The 20,867-nt window shown below is 52.7% G+C and overlaps 1 protein-coding gene across 1 annotated transcript in view; it reads left to right on the top strand.

Annotated features, from left to right (window-relative positions):
* RAB11FIP3 (RAB11 family interacting protein 3) overlaps nucleotides 1-20,867 on the top strand; it is a 67,872-nt gene that overhangs the window by 19,748 nt on the left and 27,257 nt on the right. Inside the window, exons 2-3 of the mRNA XM_037005664.2 lie at nucleotides 12,636-12,729; nucleotides 19,959-20,053. Coding sequence (XP_036861559.2) covers nucleotides 12,636-12,729; nucleotides 19,959-20,053 — 189 coding nt within the window. The remainder of the gene's footprint in view (nucleotides 1-12,635; nucleotides 12,730-19,958; nucleotides 20,054-20,867) is intronic.

The raw sequence follows: 20,867 nt of genomic DNA, 5'->3' as shown, positions 1-20,867 counted from the left end.
GACAAGGATTCTGGACAAGCCTCATTCATTTGCAGCCCAGGGAGGCACGTGTGATTCTGGGCTCTTGAGGTTGGCATCCCCTCATGGGGCTCTGGGGTTCCTGTCCCATCAGGGGAGAGGGAATCCTTCCCTTGAGGCAGAGCATGGGGTCTGAGACGGTGCTGAGCTCCCCAGTGGGGAGGTGGGAGGCTGTCACCATAAAAGAGGGATGTAGAAGTTCACTCTGGGAAGCTGCCCACCCAGGAGGAGCAGGTGTTCTTGGGGGTGTGATTGGTTTTGACCACATCAAGTCCACCACAGTGATGAGGTGACTCGAGTCTCCAGTCCAGGCCCCTGCTGCTTGCAGCTTCTCGTCGCCGGCCGGGCCCTCCTCTCGCTGAGGAAGTGTTGGCTGAGCCCCTTTGTGGACCGGGGGCTCTTCTTGCCTGGGTGCAGCAGTGAGTGACTTGGGCCAAACCCCAGGTTTTTCTTAAGTGTTTTAGATGTACTGTGTTTGCAAAGTGCAAGAGTATTCAGTGACAAAGTAGGTGTGTTCCTAAAGGTTTCAGAGAATGAATCATTTTTCCCATGAATTCCACTGTATTTTCAGAAACGTTAGTCTAGGAAAAAACTCTCCACCTGAAGATTAGCCCCAGGGAAAAGACCACATTTAGAAGATCAAGTGAATAGTGAAATGACTGACATTCATCAACGCCTCAACTAAAGATCCTGAATGGAAGCTTATTGAGAGTCGTGGTCAAAACCACCTTCTGATTAATATGAACAATATGAGCAAGTCAGTGGCCCACTAGATAGGTGAGAATAAAGGTGTAAAGTCAGCACTCAGGTAAGTGGAATTTGTTAAAATATAAGAGTGAATTGGTACAAAAAATAGGGTGGAAGTTATGTATCAGTAAAACTTGGTTAATAAAAAAGTAAGGTGGGTGTGGTAGGCTGAAAATGGCTGCCGAAGATGTCCAGGCCCTGATCCCCAGAACCTGCAGAATGCGCTTTATATGGCGAAGGAGGCAGGCAGGTAGCCCTACACGTGCTCACAAAGGTCCTACGAGAGGGGGTGGGGTGAGGTGGGGCTGCAGGACGGCAGCGGCAGACAGGAGCAGAGCTCGGAGGGCTGTGGCCATGAGCGGGGAGCCGGGCAGCCGGGGATCCTCCCCCTGGGCTTCCAGAGGAGCCGGCCCCGCCAGCCCCGTGATTTTAGCCTGTAAGACTCCTGTCATTCTCTAGCCTCCAGAACTGTTAAGAGTAAATTTCTATTGTTATAAGCTGCTTAATTTGTGGTGATTTGTGACAGTAGCAGTAAGAGCTAGTACGGGAGGGAAAAGCTTGCTGGATCCCAGCGAGGAAAGCAGCCTGGCTGAAACGGAGGAGACCAGGTGCTAAGCACGCCAGTAGCTGTGGAGGGAGGGCCGGGGAGGGACGAGACCGCTGCCATGTCAGTAATGAGGTAACATTCACCCAGGTAGCTAATTATCACTGTGCTATTGCACAGTATTTTTCTTAAGAGCATACCGTTACGTATTTGCACACCCATGTTCAGAGCAGCGCAGCTCACACCGCCAGGCGTCCGGGGCGGGTGGCGGGGCGAACACCAGCAGTCCGCTCACCCGGGCACAGATCTCAGCCGTCAGCAGCAGGGACATTGTGACGCGTGCTACCACGCGGATGGACCCTGGGGACGCGATGCTGTGTGAGACGAGCCAGTCCCCAGAGGACACGTGTGAGCGACTCCCCTTCTCTGGGGTCCCGCGAGCAGGCAGGGCCGGGGGGGACAGAAGGTGGAAGGGTGAGTGCTCCCGGGGACAGTGTGGGGAGGTGACAGGCTCTGGAGAGGGCAGTGGGGGGGCTGCACATGTGAGCGGGCCGTGCCCCTGAGCCGGACTCCTGAAATGGTTAAGATAGTAAATTTTATGTGCATTTTATCACACTTAACAAATAGATTTTTAAAACCACACCATCATAGGCTTTTCTGAGGTTAAGTGGCAATAGGAATTCAAAGCCTCAGAAAGCGAAGGCTTCTTCAGCAAAGCAACCCCAGTTCTAAATCAGGTGTGTGGAGAGGCACGGATGGGTGCCGTCCACGTGGTCTTTGCCTGCTCACACCTGAGCAGTGGCACCCAGCATCACTGGGTGTCGCTGTGCAGCGGGGCACAGCTACCACTACTGCTCTCTCCCTGGTGCCCACGTGTTCAGTCTGCTCTCGCAGGTGCCTCCTGCCCAGTCTGCTGGCCACTGGGTCCTCGTCCGCACCCTCCATCCACACTCACCGCCAGGCTCAAGCCTTCAGTGTGGTGCCTGTGCTGGTGACCCCCGGCTTCACACCTCCAGCTCACCCCACCCTGAACTCCGGCTTGGCTGCCAGGTGGTCGTCTCATACTCATGCGACTGGAGCTCTGAGTGCCTCCTCAGCTCCCTGTCTCGGTGACAGCAGTCCCCTCCTTGCCGTGACTCTGGCCAAAGCCTCATTCTCTTACCCAACATCTGATCCATCGGGAACCCCGTCGGCCTGACCCTCAGAATACATCAGGAAGCCTCATCTCTTAGTGTGCAGTGCAAACCACCCTGTCTCTGCTGGGATCGTGGGTGCGCTCTGCCCACGCTCCCTGCCCCACCTGCCGTCCAGCCTTCTCTCAGCAGGCCACTGACCAGGCTCCTTCAGGCAGACCCTGTACCGCTGCGCTCAGACTCCCTGGGCGTGCTGGCCTCCCTTCCTGCCTTACTCTGCTCCAGCCGCCCGCTTCCTGGGACTTAGGCCATAGGCACGCCTCAGGCCCTCAGCCCTGGGTGTGCCTTCATCCTGGGACCCTGCATCCCACGTGCCCTCTGCCCAGGGTCTCTCTGAGCTGGGTCCTGCCCTGGAGCTCGGGGTTCTCCACCACGTCATTTGGGTGGTTGGCAGAATTCAGTTTCCTGTAGCTATAGGACTGAGATCCCAGATTTTTTGCTGGCTGTTGTCAGGCAACAGCCGCAGGGCCTCGTGGTCATCGCAGATCCATCCATGGCAGCCCCTTTAGGTGGTGCCGTTTGCTTCTTCCCTGCGGCTGGCTGCCCGATACAGGTAACATATGCACGGACCAGCCAGCGCAGCGCGTTTGCCATGCAGGGTCATCCCATCATGTGCTCCTATCTGGATCCCGCCCCCCAGTGTCCAGCCCTGGAGCGGCCAACGACCGAGGAGCCAGGTCACTGCCAGGCCCTTGCAGGAGGCCCTGGTCCAGGAGCCCTCCGTGCAGACCCCGCTTTTATCAGCTCTGCAATGACCACTGCTAAGTAGAAAGGGACCAGCAGGGGGCTCAGACGCTTGAGGAAGGCCTCCAAACAGGAAACGGAGAGACCAAGAGCAAACCAGAAAAAAGGGGCAGTGTGCAGAGAGTGAAGAAAACTTGGAAAGTAAAATTTTCACCACAGGTTAAGGATGACGTCATGTGCAAATAACTAAAATTTAAAATTGATATTAGAAATGAAATAAAGCATCCAGTTGAAGGTTTGGAAGACAAAAAATATATCCCAGAAGGTTCTTTAAAGGGCAAAGAGAATAGGAGATAAAAGACAGGGAAAGTACGTGATTAGCCAGGTGTAGCTCCTGCCCACAGGTGCACTAGAGGGGAGCAGAGACCCTGCCAGGCGTCCTTCAGGAAGACTTCCCGGACCCAAGGTCGGTGCCTGCAGTGGGAAGGGCTCCTCCTGCGCTCAGAACAGTGGGGGATGTGCCTCCAGTAAATGCAGTGAGTCCTGCCAACAAAGAGGGGGCACCCACCAGCTTCCAGAGTTTCAGACAGGCCGTGCAGACCATCAGGACAGGTGGCCGACTCTGTGGCCCCAGCAGGAGGGGTTGGGTGGGGCAGCACCTTTCAGCCTGGGACCGGATGCGGCACCTGTCCAGGGCACGGAGGGGTGCAAGTGTCTCAGGAACGTGCCCAAGGCCCACAATGCAGGCCCTTCTAAGGAAGCTGCGGAGGCCTCCCTGATGAGGGGCGTCAGGAGTGTGGGTGCAGGGCTGTCAGCATAGGAGCAAGCACAGGGGTGACCAGACGTTGTGCAGAAGCGCTGAGTTCCGCAGTCTGAAGGAGGCGTGCAATCCTGTAGAGTGGTTAGCTGGGGCAACAGCTACCGGGGAAATGAGGGAATTGCCAAGTTCAGGAAAAACTGGTGTAAGGCAGGCAGTGCTACAGCTTAAATGTACTGAGCGAGTGATGTTAATAAACAAACCCCGGGAAGAGTGCTGAATTCTCACTTCTCACCATGGGAGGCCAAAATGAAGCCTGCAGTTGGAAAGCCAAGAAGTAGCACCAGGAGCACATTAATTACAACAGGCAGTGACCCTAAAACCCACTCAAAGCTATAGAGCAGAAAGAAGGGCTTCTCGGAGCATGGTGGGATGGAGAGAGACCTTGGCAGCACGGTGACTTTTTGAACTGTGTACCTGTGTTTAACTTTCAGTTTTTTCCCTCCTTTACTTGCTCTCAGAGGTCTAGGTTAGGCCAGGAGTGGGGGGAGGGTGTCCCCATAAGGACAGAACCTCCAGTTCTCTTACGTGCAGTGAGATGACAGCTAGACGGAGGGTACACTGCCACCACGCAGCTTGGGGTGGAGCGTGAGCCGGAGAGTCCTCTACCCAATGGGCCGCCGTCTCAGAGCAGAGCCACGGGGGAGCCCCTTCTCAGAGCTGCTCCCTCTGCGCCCTCTGGCAGCCCCAGCTGTCCAGACCTGACCCTGAGATGCCCTGCTTCGAGGTTCCCTCTGGTGGATGTGGTTCCACGAGTGCTGAGAGTGTGTGTGCTTTAGGGACGTCTATAAATTCTGTGTCGTTTCCTCAGCATGTTTGCTTAAAGCGTGAGTGTGTCCACTGGACAGTTCTTCTGAGACTTCTCACGTGCACTTTAAGATTTTATTGTCTTTAAAATAACATGGAGACATCTCTGTGAATATACAAAAAAGCACTGCATTGCACCCTTTAAATGGGTGAATTATACGATATGTGAATCACATTTCCACGAAGCTGTTAGCAGACATAACACAGCCAGAACTGCGGTGTCCCCTGAAGCAGCTGGAGTTGCAGCAGCCTCCGTCCCAGCCGCTCCCTGCCCTGCTGCACCAAGACCTCAAAGCAGTGAGCGGTGAACATGTGGGAAAGGCGATCTGCCGGGCCGCAGGGATGACACATGCAGGGAGGAAGTGGCTTCTGCTGCTGGAGACGACTCAGTGCCACCCAAGCGCGTCAGGAAGAGCCAGCCGGTCCCTGCCTCCAGCGCGGTGAGCAGGTTGTGTGTTCATGAAGGACGCAGCTGCTGACGTTCAACATCTATTTTTGAAACACAAAAATGGATTCCTGAATGTGATACGTACCTCTCGGAGCATGTGGAATGACTTCTTTTATGTAAGGGCAGCATGATGCTTTTATTCTAGAATTTTCTAAGCCCTCCCCCAGACCAGGGACAGTTAATAAGTCCATCATCACAGGTGAGCTAGGAAGTTATTCTTACACAACACACAGAGAAACTGAGCTCCAAATAAGCACTTTCAGTGTTGGAAAACTCTTTAACATTATTTAACCCATCTTTCTTTCAAATTTAAAGCTTAGACATAAACATACATCGCCTTTTAAGTCGCCTAAAAGTAAACATTAGATTTACTTGAACAACTTCGTTTTTCCCCAGCAAGATCCATTCGTTCCAGAGTGGTTAAGATGTTCAGGCAGACAGGAGTCTTTCACCTTGTGTTCACACTGGCCACATTTAAATAAATAAGCGTTTCTTCCACTTGGCTAGAGAAATCTCCGAGCAGGATCTTTAAATCGCTAAGCACAACCTTTGAAACGGTTACGTGCCTCGTGGTCTGTGTGGAGCAGACCAGCTGATGGCTAACATCTCTGTCCCTGGCTCTCTGCCCAAGGTCCCAGAGCCCTGGGGCTGTCCTGTGACCCTGTCCTGCAGGCTCAGGAAACAGCATACGGGAAGCTTGGTCTTACTCAGTTAATTTGCTAGAAAGTTCCAGATAGAAAACCACTGCTCAGTGGAAAGCTTGAATCATCTATCATTTGTGTCTAGCTTTCAAAGGCCCTGAGAACAAAGTCATGGCATTTCTTCATTTTTGTTTTGTTTTTCCTGAACTAAGGACTCAAACCAGTGCCCACTTGCTAGGGAGCCGGCGCCAGGGTCCTTGCGGAGCCCTGGCAGAGCTGGAGTGACACTGGGAGTGGCAGGCGCCGCCGGCGGGACTCATGAATGGCAGTGGCTCCTGGCACAGGAGGACTGAGATGTCCCATCCGTGTCTCTTTCCTGCTGCTGGATTTGATAAGAAGTTTTTATGCCACATCATCAAAATCCAGGAGGTTGTTTCCGTCGTTGCACCGAGGTTTTATTCTGCTTAGAAGCTGACTGTCAGTAAAGTACATGAGGGGAATGGAGACCTGGGAGTAACACCGGAGCTCTGGGGCTTTATGATGATCAAGAGGATGTAGATTTATAGAGCTGAGGTTTTTTTCAAACCATTTCAGTCAGTGAAAATGTCCTCACAATTAAAACTTGTTTTGTAAGAAGGAGCTGTTAAGATTTCCATTATTTTAATAATCTAATAAAGTGCATGAATACTGCGGCACATGCATACTTCCACACCCATTTTTGCTTTGCTGTGCGTTTCCCCCTCCCCGCTTTTTGTTTTATTAAGGTGTATAGTTCTGTACTATAAAAAAAAATCTTACTATTAATGGAAATTCTCAGACATATACAAAAGTAGAGACAATATGATTATAACCCCTGTGTGCCCCTCGCCCTGCTTAATGATCAATTTGTGGCAGCCTTGTCCCTCCTCCACCACCAGTGTTGTCAAGCAAATCCCGGACATCATATCACTTTATTTGCAAATGTAAATAAATACATTTGAGTACGTATTTCTGAAAGGTAAGTGTTCTTAAGTGGGACAACATCAAACAACCTGCCGAGCATAGGGAACCATTGACAAAATGAAAAGACAGCTGACTGTATGGGGGAAGGTATTTGCAAATGATGTATCTGATAAGGGACTAATATCCAAAATATATAAGGAATTCATATGACGCAATACCAAAAAAACAAACCCTGCAAAAAAAACACCAAACTCCTGCATAGACATTTTTCTGAACACAGAGGGATGCCAACAGGTACGTGAAGAGACACCACACATCGCTGATCATCCAGGAAGCGCAGAACAAATGGTGCCGCCCACACTGGTCAGAACGGCTACTGCCGACAAGACAAGAAACAGCAAGTGCTGCTGAGGACGTGGGGAAGGGAGCCCTCCTGTGCTGTTGGTGCAAATATGAATCGGTGCAGCCACAATGGAAAGCAATATGGAGGTTTCCCAAAAAAAAAAAAATAGAAATGCTGAACAACCCAGCAATCCGACTTCTGGGGAATTTACCCCTAGAAAACAAAGTCACTAAATCAAAAAGATATGCACTCCTGTGTTTATTGCAGCCTTATTTACAATAGCCAAAATATGGAAACAGCCTAAATGTCCATCAATAGATGAACAGATGAAGAAGACGTGATACATACATAATGGAATATTACTCAGCCATAAAATAAAATGAAAGTTTGCCATTTGCGACAACATGGATGGACCTAGAGGGTATTATGGTGAGTGAAATAAGTCAGAGAAAGACAAATACTATATGCTTTCACTTATAGAAAAAACAAAACAAAGCAGAGATAGACTCATAAACACAGAGAACAGCCTGGTGGCTGCCATTGGGGAAGGGGGGAGGGGGATGTGCAAAATAGGTGAAGGGGAGAAAAATCAGAACGTTTGCTTCTGATCTGGGTGATGGTTACATGAGTATATACGCATGCCAAAATTCATCAAGCTGGACCCTAGATTGTTGCCTTTTATCGTATGTCCTTCAATAAAAAAGAAACCACCACCTAAACTGAGCCGAAAAATCACAGCTCTATTTAATGTACTCCAGATTTATTTCCAAAGTGTCAGTGAAGAAACAGAACGTATATATCCCCTTCCTGTCTTCTGTTTATAAACTTTGAAAAGTGTGACATTTCATCTTTTCTGATTTTATCACAACAATTTTTGTTCTTCCCAGAGACCTACGTCAGGAAAGTTGGAAATGGCATCTTGATTGTAGGTGTGGGGACACACTTCTCGGTGTAAAGGCAGGTGGAGCTGTCTGTGCAGGGGGCCCTGGGTGGGCACTGGCTGGACCCTGCAGGAGGGTGCCCTCGGGGGCCTCTGGCTGGTGCAGTTAAAGAGGACTTCTTGGAAGCATCTGGGAAAACCCACTGGATGTGTGTTTGGCTTCTTACAGATGCTCTTAGGAGTGCTATGCCGTCAGGTGGAGCTGCAGGCCTCAGCGTGGATGCTCAGAAACGGTCTGTGGTCAGGTTTCCCTCCTTGCCCCCTCCTGCGCACCCACAGATCTGGTGTGGAGCTCATGAATGGCTAAGGAGGCCCCTGGGAACATTTGCTCTTTATATCACTACAGCCTGCCTTCCTCTCCATGGGTTACCACAGTTCGTGCATTCTTATGTTGATGGAAATTTAGGTTGTTTCCATATTTTGGCCATTATAATAAAGCCTCTATGATCATGTGTGTGCAGGTCTTTGTATGGAGGTATGCTTTCATTCCTCTTGGGTACAACTTAGGAGCGGTGTGTCTGGATCATACAGCAGGTAGGTATATGGTAAACCTTCAAAGGAATTCTCAGACAGTTTTCCGAAGTGGTTGTGTAGCTACATCAGGAACAGCAGGATATGAGAGTCCCAGTTCCTCCACATCTTCCCAAACATGGTGCACACGGGATGGCCAGTCTTCTTAATTTTAATCATCCAGATATATACGTATCTCATGGTAGTTTTAATTTGCATTTCTCTAATGCCTAATGATGTTGGCTTGAATCCTTAAATCTATTGAAACTCGTTTTATGGCCCAGAACGTAGTCTGTCTTGGTAAATGTGCCACGTCCACTTGAAAGGAGTGTGTTGTACTTTGATTGGCTGAGCGTGCCCCAAATGTGTGCCAGGCTGGCTTCTGACCAATATAAGCTGTGCTGAAGTACTACAACAGGATGCTCCCCGTGAAGTGCTGTGCCTTCCGTGGGTTCTGTGAGGGGTGCGTCTGTAGACGGAGTGACCCGCGCTTAGCCAGCTGGTTCTGGTCCCCCCTCCACATCTGCAGCAGAAACAGGGTGGCTTGCTAGGGAACGTCCTCTGTCAGGTAGTCCTGTAGGAGTAGCTCCGGCCTCGGTAGCTGGCTGCGGAGTGGCTCCCGCGCTGCTGGACCTGCCTGAGCCCCTCTGCCGGAGAGGGCCCCGCCTGCTCTGACTCTCCGTGTGCTCCCCTGGCTTGGGTTTTCTGGCTCTGCTGGATTGTGCAGGAAGAGGCAGGTTCTTATTTTTCACTGTCTCGTTTTTTCCGGAAAGCCTCTGAATGGAGAACTTGGGGCTTAGAGAATTAGAACTCCCCCAAATCATCAGTTACATGGAGGTTTATTTATTTTCCAAATTATAAAGAAAATATAGACAAGGTGGACTTTATAAAATTTATACTTTGATTCATCCTTGCTCATTTAACATGCTCACATGTGAAAGCACTTACTCCTCGTTAATGATTTGTTGAAAAAGCACTGGGTTAATGTTTCAGAATGAACACCTGGTATTTGGTGTTCAGTTAGTAGCTTCCTTGTTGAAATTCTTAGGAATCCTAAGGATAGACTGGGGGGTTTGGACTGAGTCAGATACCCTTCGGGCGTCCTGTCTAGACACCATGTAGTTCGGGAATGAAGGCTTTGTGAGGAGGAGGCATTTTATGAAAAATTCTGATTAAGCTGTTTAAAGAAATGAGCTGACGAGTGGACTTCTGAGCCTAGTGTGTCTGTCTCCATACTGCGCAGGGTCCTCAGGAGGAGGGAAGGGGGTGGCCACTGTCTTCTTCCTGCTGTGGAGGGAGAAAAGGGAGACGTCCCTGGCTCGAGAATCCTGGACAGTCAGGGTTAGGCGGCTCGGGATTGTCCTGTGCCACCCAGGTGTGGCGGCGGCAGAGCCTGGCAGCCCGCCCAGCACAGAGGCGGCTCCGAGGCACATCTGTGGATGATGAGGGTTCGTGGGTTTGGCCTCAGCCAGGGCTTGTGCCCACTGTAGCCTCAGCCCAGATTCCACACCTTTGAGACACGCAGTCCATACCCGTCCCCAAGTGGGCACATGCTCCAGCCCTCCTGCCCCTTGGGGGCTGCCCGTAGGGCCCTTCCCTCCTCTTGTCACAGGTTGGCTCTCTCCCTGGTCGCACCTCATCCCCCCCAACCCGCACGCCTGGCTTTCTCGCTCCTTTCTCTCTCTGTCTTTTTCTCTCTCACACTCCCACCTCCCTCCCTCTTTCAAGTCTTCATAATGGGGAAGTTCAAACCCGCCCAGCGTAGAGAACGGTGTAGTGCCCCACTCCGGCCTTTCTCTCGGTCACAGCCTGGGCCCATATATGTGACCATACATGTGCCTCGGCCCCCGACTTTTTAGATATCTAAATACTTCAGTAAGTTCGTCTAAAAAGCAGTGTACTTTGAAAAATCATTAAAATACCATTATCACATCTGCGGAAGTTAATGTTTCCTTGAATAATATCGGATATTCAACAAGTATTCAGTATCCCAGATCAAGATTTATATTTCTAATTAGCTTATAAATAATGAATCCTTAAAGCAATCTATTCGAATCAGGATCCAAAGAAGCCCTTCCGTGGCGGCGGGCTGACTGGTCCCCCGCGTCTTGTAAGGGAGCTTCCTCTCCGGCTCTTCTCCCTCTGAAGTCGGCAGGTTACTTACTGTCTCTGTCAAGGCCCTGTGCACGGGGTTCTGCTGATTTGCATCCTGCCCTATTGTTGAAACGTGTTGCTTGGATCATTTTTTATGAAGTCATTTGATTTTTACATCGCTATTCAAAGATTTTTGTTCGGTTGGTTTTCCTTGAAAGTCCAAGAAATTCACCAGAGTAAGTCTTGGAGTAGGTCTTTTAGGGCTGGGAGTTGATATTATTAGGTACCCCGTGTATTCTTTCAATATGTAGTTAAGATCCTTTGGGGAAATTCCCTTATTTTGCTTCAGTATCCGCTCTGCGCCTTCGGCTCCTCTTCTCAGGGCCGCTGCCGCCATGCGGCGGACCTTCTCTCTGCCTTACTTTCAGCGTTTGTCGCTTGTCTTGGATCTTTTTTATCTCTATTCATTTAAGACCTTTGTTGAAGTGTGATTCATATGCCACAGAATTCACCCCTTGTAAGTGTACAGTTGAGTGGATTTTAGTAAATGTCATGCATCATCGGTCACCGCAGCCCAGGCTTTACATTTCCTGACCCCAAAGATCCCCTGTGCTGTTTGCGTTCAGTCCCCGCTTCTACCGCACAGTGTCGGACAACCGCCGGTGTGCTTTTCATCACTACAGACTTGTCTATCTGAAAACTTGCAATAAATGAGAGGCTATAACTTGTAGCCTTAAGTGTCCGCCTTTTTTTATCTAGCGGAGTGTTCGTGAGGTTCATTTGTGTTGCGGTATCAGCATTTCCTTCTGTGCTGTGCGGATGGACCCTCTCAGCTGGACGCTTGGGTCACTGCTACTCTCACAGTTACCTCACAGTTACGAAGACTGCTTGTTACACACATTTGTGTGCACATCTTCGTTAGGACCGACAGTTTTCTTTCTTTGGGTAGAAACCTAAGAGTGGGGTTGTTGTGTTGCACGATAAGCTCATATTCAACTTCTCAAGAAATGGCCAAATAGTTTTCTGAATTGGCTGGACTGTTTTATATTCCCAGCAGTGAATGAGGCACCAGTTCCCCCACATTCTCACCAACGCTTGGCGCTGCTGGCGGTTTGAGCGTAGCTGCGTGGCACAGTATCTCAGTGTGGTTTGATTTGCATTTCCCTAAGGACTCACGATCTTGAGCATCTTTTCATTGCTTATCAGCCGTTTACATATCTTGTTTGATGAAATGTCTGTTTAAATCTTGTGCCCACTGAAAAGAAATGTTACTGGTCTTGTTGAATTGTAAGATTTTTTTATACATCTGAATATAAGCCCTTTATTGGATATGTGATTTGCAAATATTTAATCCCAATCTGTGTCTTGCCTTTTAGTTTTACTAATGGTGTTTTTGAAGTGCAGAAGTTTTACATTTTGATGAAATCCACTTTATACTTGGAAATAATATATGTATCTTTTTTTCTGAACAGTATCATTGTCTAACATCCATGTACAAATTACTCTTCCCACTTTTTGTGATGCTTGATATCCGGAGTCTGTTTGCCTGGGTTATCCTTACTAAGGACTCTGCACAGCGGGGAAAATCTGTCAGAGTGGGTGGGGGTCTGTGCTGTGTGGACGGCCTGGAGACGGGGAACCGCAGCACTTCCCGTCTTCCCTCTCTGGGAGCGGAATCTCCTTCCCTGACTCACGTGCTGAGCGCCATTCACAGCTCCTCCGCCACCTATGCTCTGGCAGGAGCTGCTGGTGGCCTTGGGAGGAACCGACAGGCTTTTATTTCCAGGGCCGCACTTGGAAGTGGGCTGCTTCTCTGTGTGTGTTGAAAAGGCCGAGTGCAGGAGGTGCCCTCCGGCTCTGTAAAGGCGGGGTGACGTGGGTAACATGCTCCCCCTTGGTATTTGCAGGTGGAGGACTTGACGAGGTGCCTGGACCCAGGTGGGCTCGGTGTGATCAGCTTTGAAGACTTCTGCCGAGGGATCGCTGCGATCAGAAACGGAGGTCAGTCGTCCGCACTGTGTGCTCTGTGGCCTTGCACCTTCCCCTGCTGCACCCCTGCCTCGCTGCACCCTCAGCCGCCATCCCCAGTGGACCCCTCAGGTTCCTTCCCTTCTCTGTGAAGCCCGTGAAACACTCCAAGCTGTCTTCTTTCTTGTTCTTTGCCCCTCATACACCCCATCCCAGACTTGACGGATCGAGCCGCGCGTGCACACTGCTTGAAGGCTACCGGCCCTTTCCCCTGACATACAGTGATGTCCGCAGACCTCCGCAGTGACCCCGTGTGTGTTTGCACTCAGCATCCCACGTGCTGCATTTACCGCAGTCGTGTCGTCACCCCGCCACCCGTTCTCTGTCTGCCCGGTGGCCTATCTTTGTTATTTATGGGATGCATTCGACGCAGTGTATCTCCACACACTTCACCTTCCACACCTCAGAGTGTATATCAGTCATTGCCTCAAATCTGTTTCAGTGTTTTTGAGTAAAAATTTGCCTACATTGAAATGCACAAATCCTGAGTGTGCCGTTCTGTGGGTTTCGTCAAATTCCTATGCCTGTCATGCAGACCCCTGCCACGTGCTTGGCCTCCGTTGCGGACGGTTCCTCACGGCCTTCCGGTGACCCTCCCCCGCCAGCACCTTCTCTGCTGGTTGTCGTCACTGCGATTAGTCTTGCCTCCCGTGGGCTTCACGTGAGCAAGATCGTATGCGCCCTTGGCCTGCTTCTCCCCGTGGTGGTGCTTGAGGCCCACCGTGCTGTGCGTGCTCCGGGGTCTGTTCTGCTGTGGACCGCATCCTGCTTGGGCGTGCCCTGGTAGTGGACGCCTGTTGGGGCGGGTGTATTCCCAGCCTGGGACTGTTACAAATAAGGTCTCTAGTGACGCAGGAGTGCAGATCTTTCTGTGGACATGGGCTGTCATTTCTTTGGGGTCTGTACCCAGGAGCAGATGGCTGGCCACATGGGTGTGAGCTCACAGAACTGCTACCTGGTCTTCACTGGGGCCCCGCCGTTTACCTCACCGGTTGTTTGCGTACTTTCCTTTCCAGGTCAGGTCTTGATCTGCACAGACCTTTCCTTCTCAATCCTTGGCTTGGCCGGAGGTGTGGTGTGATGGTGGGGGTGTCCTCAGTTGCAGGCCCTTTCCTACCTCCCTGCACCTTTTTGGAGAAAGAGGAGGACAGGCAGACCTTGGCAGGATGCTTGGCCATCAGGTGGCTGGGTTGGGGGTTGTCCTGGTCCCAAGGTCTTATTAGTAATCATTGGTAGAGTCACCTGTCTTGACTGTCCCCTCCCCCAAATCATTGCCCAGCAGTGTCACATGGGGGCTCGGTTTCCTAAAACCCTGAGCCCCAGATGGCTCTGGGGAGCACTGTGTGTACTGTGACCCACACATGTGCTGTGAGCTGCACAGAGCACATGCTGGGCAAGGCACGGGGCGGGCGCTGCCGTCAGTGTGGCCAGTGGGCGCCGAGTGGAAGAGCCACGGGTCAGCTCTACTCAGGCAGCCGTGTGTGAGGAAGCCCGGCTGGAGCAGGGCCCTGTCCAGGGGAGGCGGTGGTCCTGGGGCCTGCGTGAGGAGATGCAGACCCTGAGGGCCATGGCAAGGGTGCACAGCTTTCTGGGGGGGGGTCCTGGCAGGGTTTGGGCAAGGTGAGCTTGCCACCTGGGGGCCGGGATGCTGAAGGGAACCCTCAGTGGCTCCGAGCTAAGGCTGGGTGTCAGCATTCTGAGGCTGACACGTCTCTGTCCAGCACCTTTGTCCAACTCCATGTAACCAGTAAGTTGTAAGCCTCACGTGGCCTTTGGAGGTTAGTATACAGTGAAAACACAAAGTTACTTAAACCTCTACCCTTTGCTTGGATTTTTGTGGTAGTTTCATGCAAATTTGTCCTCTCCTCCACCTGCAGTGCCTGCTGGCGGCTTCCCAGTGGAATGGCCTGCCTGCCCTCAGTTCAGCACCCTGGGCTGCTGCCGCTGTGCCCAGGGCCGCTGGGGCTGCAGCTCCTGTTAGTTGGCCTTTATGGAACTCTAGATATAGGCTTTTTTTCCTCATAGAGCAATTATTTAAAATTTATCTTAATTTTTAAACATATTTTAAAGTCCTGTCATAATTTCGAGCCTAACTGTATGCGTGAGTCAGAGAGTGGGGTCTCTGTGGTGTTGATTCTTTGATGTTTGTTGAATTCTTTTCGTAGTAATTTCTGCAGCCGGCTTTTAGGCATGTGACAGAGTGCCTCCTCTCTGAGTGGGGCCCGTGGGCTTACGTGTGCACGACTCGAGATGCACCGTGTATGCTGCTCGAGCTCAGTCACGGGTTGGGGCTAAGTTGCCCGTGACACAGGCGGCACCACCAGTTTTATGTGACTTTGTTTTCCCCTTTGTGCCGACGTACCGAGCTGGCTGGGGGTAGGCGTCCAGGGTGGTGTCCCCAAGCTGGCAGGTCACTGCAGAGGAGGTGGGGAGGGGACAGGTGCAGAGGCAGGCTGAGTTGACAGAACGTGGCTGCCATTGCCAGGAAAGGCAGCAAGGAGAACGAGAGGGGTGTGCTCGGAGAGCTCCGCGTGCCAGTAAATGAACACCGATTGACATAAGTCAATGATTTTTTTAAAAATGAGTGTTTATGTAACCAAAGACTGGGACTTACCTTTTTGGAAGATTTGTGGGAGAGGTGGGGAGGAAGTCCAGAAAATTCCAGAATTTAGGAACTCATGGGAACTACGCAAGATGACCGGCTGAGGGTCGAGGACAGCTGTGTAGGGCCCCAACCTGTCCACACGGCTCACAGCCCAGCCACGGGGCGAAAGGTGTGTGCAGGCTACTTAGCGCCAGCAGAGCTGTGACTCTCCCGGCAGCTGAAGAATGCAGAGTGGCTACTGGCCGCGCCTGCCCATCAGGAGACTCCCTGTGTGGCCTTACTGACAGAGGGTGGCAGCGTCCGTGTGCTCCCAGGGCTGAAACCAGAGGGCCTGGGAGGAGCTGCGGACTGTGGACGTACCGTCCCCACGCCTCCTAGCAAGGTTCGCGTCTGGACTTCCTCTGCTTCAGGCAGCTGAGCCCAGATTCCTCTGAAAGGTCAAGGCTGGGAGCAGAAGTGGCGGCCGGGACTGTGGGGTGGGCAGGAAGGAGCCCAGGGCAGTGGCTAGTGAGAGACAGTGCCAGGGTCATTCGTGTGGCTCTGAGGCCTCTCTGAGCCAGAGTTCACGATTCTGTCCCCAGGCTGGCGGCTGATCTGTTCTGACAGGCTGCGGTCACTGCAAAATGGAGCAAGCGCAGCTGCGGGAGGGGGTCAGACCTGGGGGTTAGTACCTGCTCCTGGAGACTCGTGACCCAGGCAGGCACAGCCCTGTGTGCGGGCACAAAGCTCTCCGGCCCTCAGGCTGCTGGGGCAGGGACAGCCGTCTCTGCAGAAGCTGATCCCCCAGCAGTCAGGGAGCAGGGCCCGCAGCTGCGGACCGTGCGGCTGGCTCGTGGGTGGCATGTGTCTTGAAGTTCAGTGACGTAAGGAGCGCATGGATGATGGACTGGTGAGTGGCCTGCCTCCCTGGGTCCTGGTCTTTCCTCACAGCTGACCGTCCTCCCTGATGCACGGAGATGGGGCCCCACCTGCACACAATATCCCTCTCCCTCTCCTGGCCTTTGTCTGGCCGTGCCCGCTGCCGGGGTGCTGGGGTGGGCGGAGAAGCCCTAGGAGGGCCCGGGGAGGGGTCCCGGGATCTCCACCCGAGCGGAGCTGGCCGAGCTCTGCTGTCTGTCCAGAGCGCACCCCGGCTTGCTGTCTCGTGCTGTCTCCTCACCCGGCTCGCCCGGCCTCCTGTGCCTGGTGCCTCCCACCCTGCTCGCCGCACGGGCAGCCGCGGTTCCTTCCGCACAGAGGGACCGCCCTCCTGCTCCGAGCCTCTAAGGCTCCCTGCCTCCAGCCAGCCCCACACACCCCAGAACCCCACAGGGTCTGTTTGAGACTCCTTATTTGTGCACTTTGATTTAATTTTAAACAACCCTCCCAGCCAGACTGGGGTCAGAGGTGGAGGTGAGGGTGGCAGGGAGCGCCTGGGCTGTGGGTACGGCAGGGGGACTTGGCTCTCTCTGCTGGGAGCTTCCGGGTTTGTCCCCCGGCCCAGGCTCATGGAGGGTCCCCAGGCACCTGCATCTGGCGTGGACTTGGGGGAGGCAGTGCCGGGAGGGCCCACTCTGTGTCTCGGTGTGGCTCAGGGCTGTGTAGGCTGGGCCTTGCCTTTTTTTTTGTAATTTGACGTCATCATTTAACTTTTGTTAGGCAAGGGGAGGGACAATAAAATTAGAATAAAAGCACATCAAAGAGTATTTTGGTAGTGTTCTTTCATGACATGGAGAATAGAAGCATGGCCACCTGCACTGCATGTCTGCTGAAGCTCGCCTGAGGTCCCCCGCGGTTGTCAGGCTTCCTCCCTGCTCTGGGAGCAGCTTAGCGAGGGATGCGAGAGGTGACCCAGGCCGTCGGGAGGTGCAGGGAGACTTACCCGGTGGCCGCAGGCCTCCTTTCAGGAGTACCGTGAGATAGAGAGGGAACTGTTACAAACAGGCCATTGCTCTGGCTTGCCCTTTCCCCCCAGGCTCTGGAAGAATGAGATAAATGCACACTGAAATTTCCACGTAATTGAAAATTGTTTTAGTTCTTACAGATAAAACTGCTCTAAGAATCATACTTGATTCCCTTGGACAGTTTGGAAACGCCAGCTGTGTGTGCCGTGCGGCAGGACCAAATCGCCAGCCCACTGGCATCTGAGCGCATGCCTGCCGCCTGGATGATTGGATGTGTTTTGAGAGTTTTGAATTCTGTGTTTAAGTGTTTGGAAGTGCATGCTAATTACATTTGAGAGGGGAAAAACAGGCCCGTCTTTTCTCTCTACAAAAGGTCTAGTCTTTTTACAGAACGTGTGTGCACCTCAAAATGTACTATGCTGTTCAGTCCTCATCCACTCCCTTGTCCTGGAAACCAAAAACTGTCCGCGGCAACCCTCTCACCCATCCAAAACAGCACATACAGTCCAGCTGTAGCTCACCTGCACCAGAGACCCGGGCGTGCAGTGCCAGGCTGGCCACCACTCCCTGGGGCTGCTTCACTCTTGCCACCCCCCCATGCCACTCATTGGTCAGCCACACTCCTGGGGAGAACACGGAACAGTGGCAGAAGTACCTGTAATTAGTTTTTTTATTAAGGTATTATTGATATACACTCTTATGAAGGTTTCACATGAAAAACAATGTGGTCACTACATCCACCCATATTATTGAGTCCTCCCCCACCCCATTGCAGTCACTGTCCATCAGTGTAGTAAGATGCCGCAGTCACTACTTGTCTTCTCTGTGCTCCATTGTCTTCCCTGTGACACTCCACACCATGTAGTACCTGTAATTCTTACAACAAAAGCCAAAGGGCTTTTTGAAATAGGGGCCTTAATCACTCCTGCAGAGCAGCGTTGGGCTGGCGGAGGTGTCCTGTAGTTGCCGAATGCACGAGTGTTCAAATTGCACAGTTGTGGGGGGAATGCATCACCATTCTGGCTGCTATCAGAGCATAGGGCGGTAGCCGCGTGTGTGGGCGCTCTGGCAGGGGTCCCTCAGCACCCACTCACCCTCCCCAGTGCCCTGGGCTGTCCTGCCAGCTGCAGACCGCTGGTCCTCGAGCTCCGGCAGGGATGGCTATGGAGGGCAGCGTTCTCACCATGTGGTGCTGAACAATGGTGCCCTCTGGCCGAGGCTGCATGCAGACTGCTTCAGACTGCTTCCCGGTGGTGTCCAGGGATTGTGGTCCCATTTGGCCCTGAAAAGATGCTACTCCACATGTTAGGTTATGTACAATACTGAATAAGTAACTGACACATATAAAGTGAGAATCACTGTGATTTGTTTTCTGCTCACAGCACTGACACCAAATGTGTGGGTTTTCCTCACCAAGCAGTGAGGCTGTCCAGTTCTCTGCACACACCTGGGTCCTCAGGTTCATTCTGTTCTGACACCAAGTGCATGGAGTCAGTGCAGACCCCACTCCAGGCGCCCAGGTTCCCACACTTCTGTCTGACTTGGCTGCAAATTGAGAGTTCCCATGATGCCTCAGCCCAGGGCGACTCCACTGTTGCCACCTTACTATGAAGGCCACAAATGAACAGCCAGTTGAAGAGGTGTAGGGCAAGGCCCTGAGGGGTCCGGAACATGGGGGCTTCTCCCTGAGGAGTTTGGGTTGTGCCGCCCTCCAGGCATGTTGTGTGCACCAGCCCAGAAGCCCCCAGCCTCATTCGGGGTGTCGTTGACACAGGCAGGGCTGGTTAAGTCATTGGTCCTTGGGATCAGCCCCTCTGGTCCCCTGCCCAACCCCGGAGGTCTGGGTGGGGCTGGAAGGCCCAGCCCCTAATCACGTGGCCAGTTCCCCCACCCCCCTGAGTCACCCCCCTAGTGGAAACCCAGGCAGGGCGGAAAGTGGCTGTTGTGAGAAGTAGCAGCATCTCCCCTCGCTCACGTAGGGAATCCCCGGGGCTTTAGGAGCTCCGTGCCAGGAACCAGGACGGAGACCAAATAAATATGTATTGTATGACGGTGTCATGGTGGTGAGAACCGTCTGGGAACCAGCACCTCCCCTCACCTGCCCTTTGGAGTGCGTTGTGCCAGAATGTTTCCCAGAGACTACGGAAGCCAGGGCCTCTCCTGGGGAAGCAGGGCTGTGGGCGCGTTTGAGGAGTGATGTCTCTTGTTGACGTCAGAATTACAGTCTGTCCATGAAAAGATAGCTGTTCCTTTATAGTTTTTCTTATTATAAAATAAAACACTTATCACAGAAGATAAAATTAAGCAATAAAGAAGAAATAGAAACTGCCTGTGAGTCCAGCTCCAAGGACGAGGTGATATTTTGGTACCTACCTAACATGTACAAGGGTTTTAAAAATTAAGCCTGGTACCAAATGCTTTGCGAGGCCATGAGCAGTGTCAGAGTTCTCCACCTTGCTCTCTCACGGTGCTGTCCGGCTGTTCCAAGAGAGTAAGCGCTGTCGTCGTTTGTCCTCCACACCTGTCTTCAGAACTCTGGCTCGAAGTGTGGTTTTCACGGGGGACCCGCTCTGGTCCTCACTGCGGCCTCCTTTCCCCTGGGCTTCCTGCGGCGAGCCCTGGCCTGCTGTCACTCCCTGCCCGCCGTCCTCCCCCTTGGCCTCCGTGGGGACAGTCTGGTTTGCCTGCTGAGCATGGGGTCTTCTCTCCCGCAGAATCCGACTCCGACGGCCAGCTGTGCGGCCTCGCACCTGCCCAGGATGAGGAGCCGGCCTGCCCTGACGAGTTTGACGACTTTGTTACCTTTGAGGCAAGTGGTTTTTACTGGAGAGCTGGGGGGCAGGCGGGCTGGGCGCTAAGCCTCTTCCTTACACTGTGAGGTCCTGTTTGCCTCCGCCCCCAGGCTGCTCCGTAGGAAGGGGCGTGCAGGGTAGGGCTCACCCTTCAGCCCTGAGCATGCTGTTGGGGTGCTGGGCTCCACGGGCCTCATGGCCAGAGCAGGTGGTGAGTGTGTGCCTGTCCATGTGCTGGGATCCCAGGGCTGTCAGCAGGAGATTTCCTTGGGGTCTCTTGTGAGCAGGGGTTGGGTCAGGCAGTTAGAGCTCTCCGGATACATTGCCGTCACCTCTGCCAGGCTGCCAAGCAAGCTCAGACCAGGGGACACATCGTGAGGCTTTCGTTTCTACCAAATTTCAAACCACTTTCTGGGCCAGGGGGCGTTTGGCCAGTGCCTTGCTGGTGCGGCCCATGCAGGCTGTGCCTTGACATTGCATCTTTCGCTGCCCTGTGCTTCCGTTATGGTGTCACGTTTTATGTGTAGCTGGGTGTAGCGAGTTGAGTGGTAGCTGCCAAAAGATGTCCCACCTGAAACCTGTGAATGGGACCTGATTTGGAGGAAGGGTCTCTGTAGATGTGATTAAGATGAGGTCACGCTGGGCAGTGGGCCCCGAATCCAACAACAGGGCCCTGAGGAGGGAGGTGACCCCCAGGGAGGAGCCGTGAGGGGACGAGGCAGAGGCTGGAGCCAGGCGGCCACAGCCAATCCCGGGACCACCCGGAGCTGGATGGGTACAGGAACCCGCCGCTGGAGCCCCGAGGAGCTCGCCCTGCCCCGGCCGACCTCC

The sequence above is a fragment of the Manis javanica genome, chromosome 10 (genome assembly GCF_040802235.1).
Source record: "Manis javanica isolate MJ-LG chromosome 10, MJ_LKY, whole genome shotgun sequence".
Lineage (NCBI taxonomy): Eukaryota > Metazoa > Chordata > Mammalia > Pholidota > Manidae > Manis > Manis javanica.
Note: the sequence above shows the minus strand (reverse complement) of the source record. Positions and strands in the feature narration are given on the sequence as shown.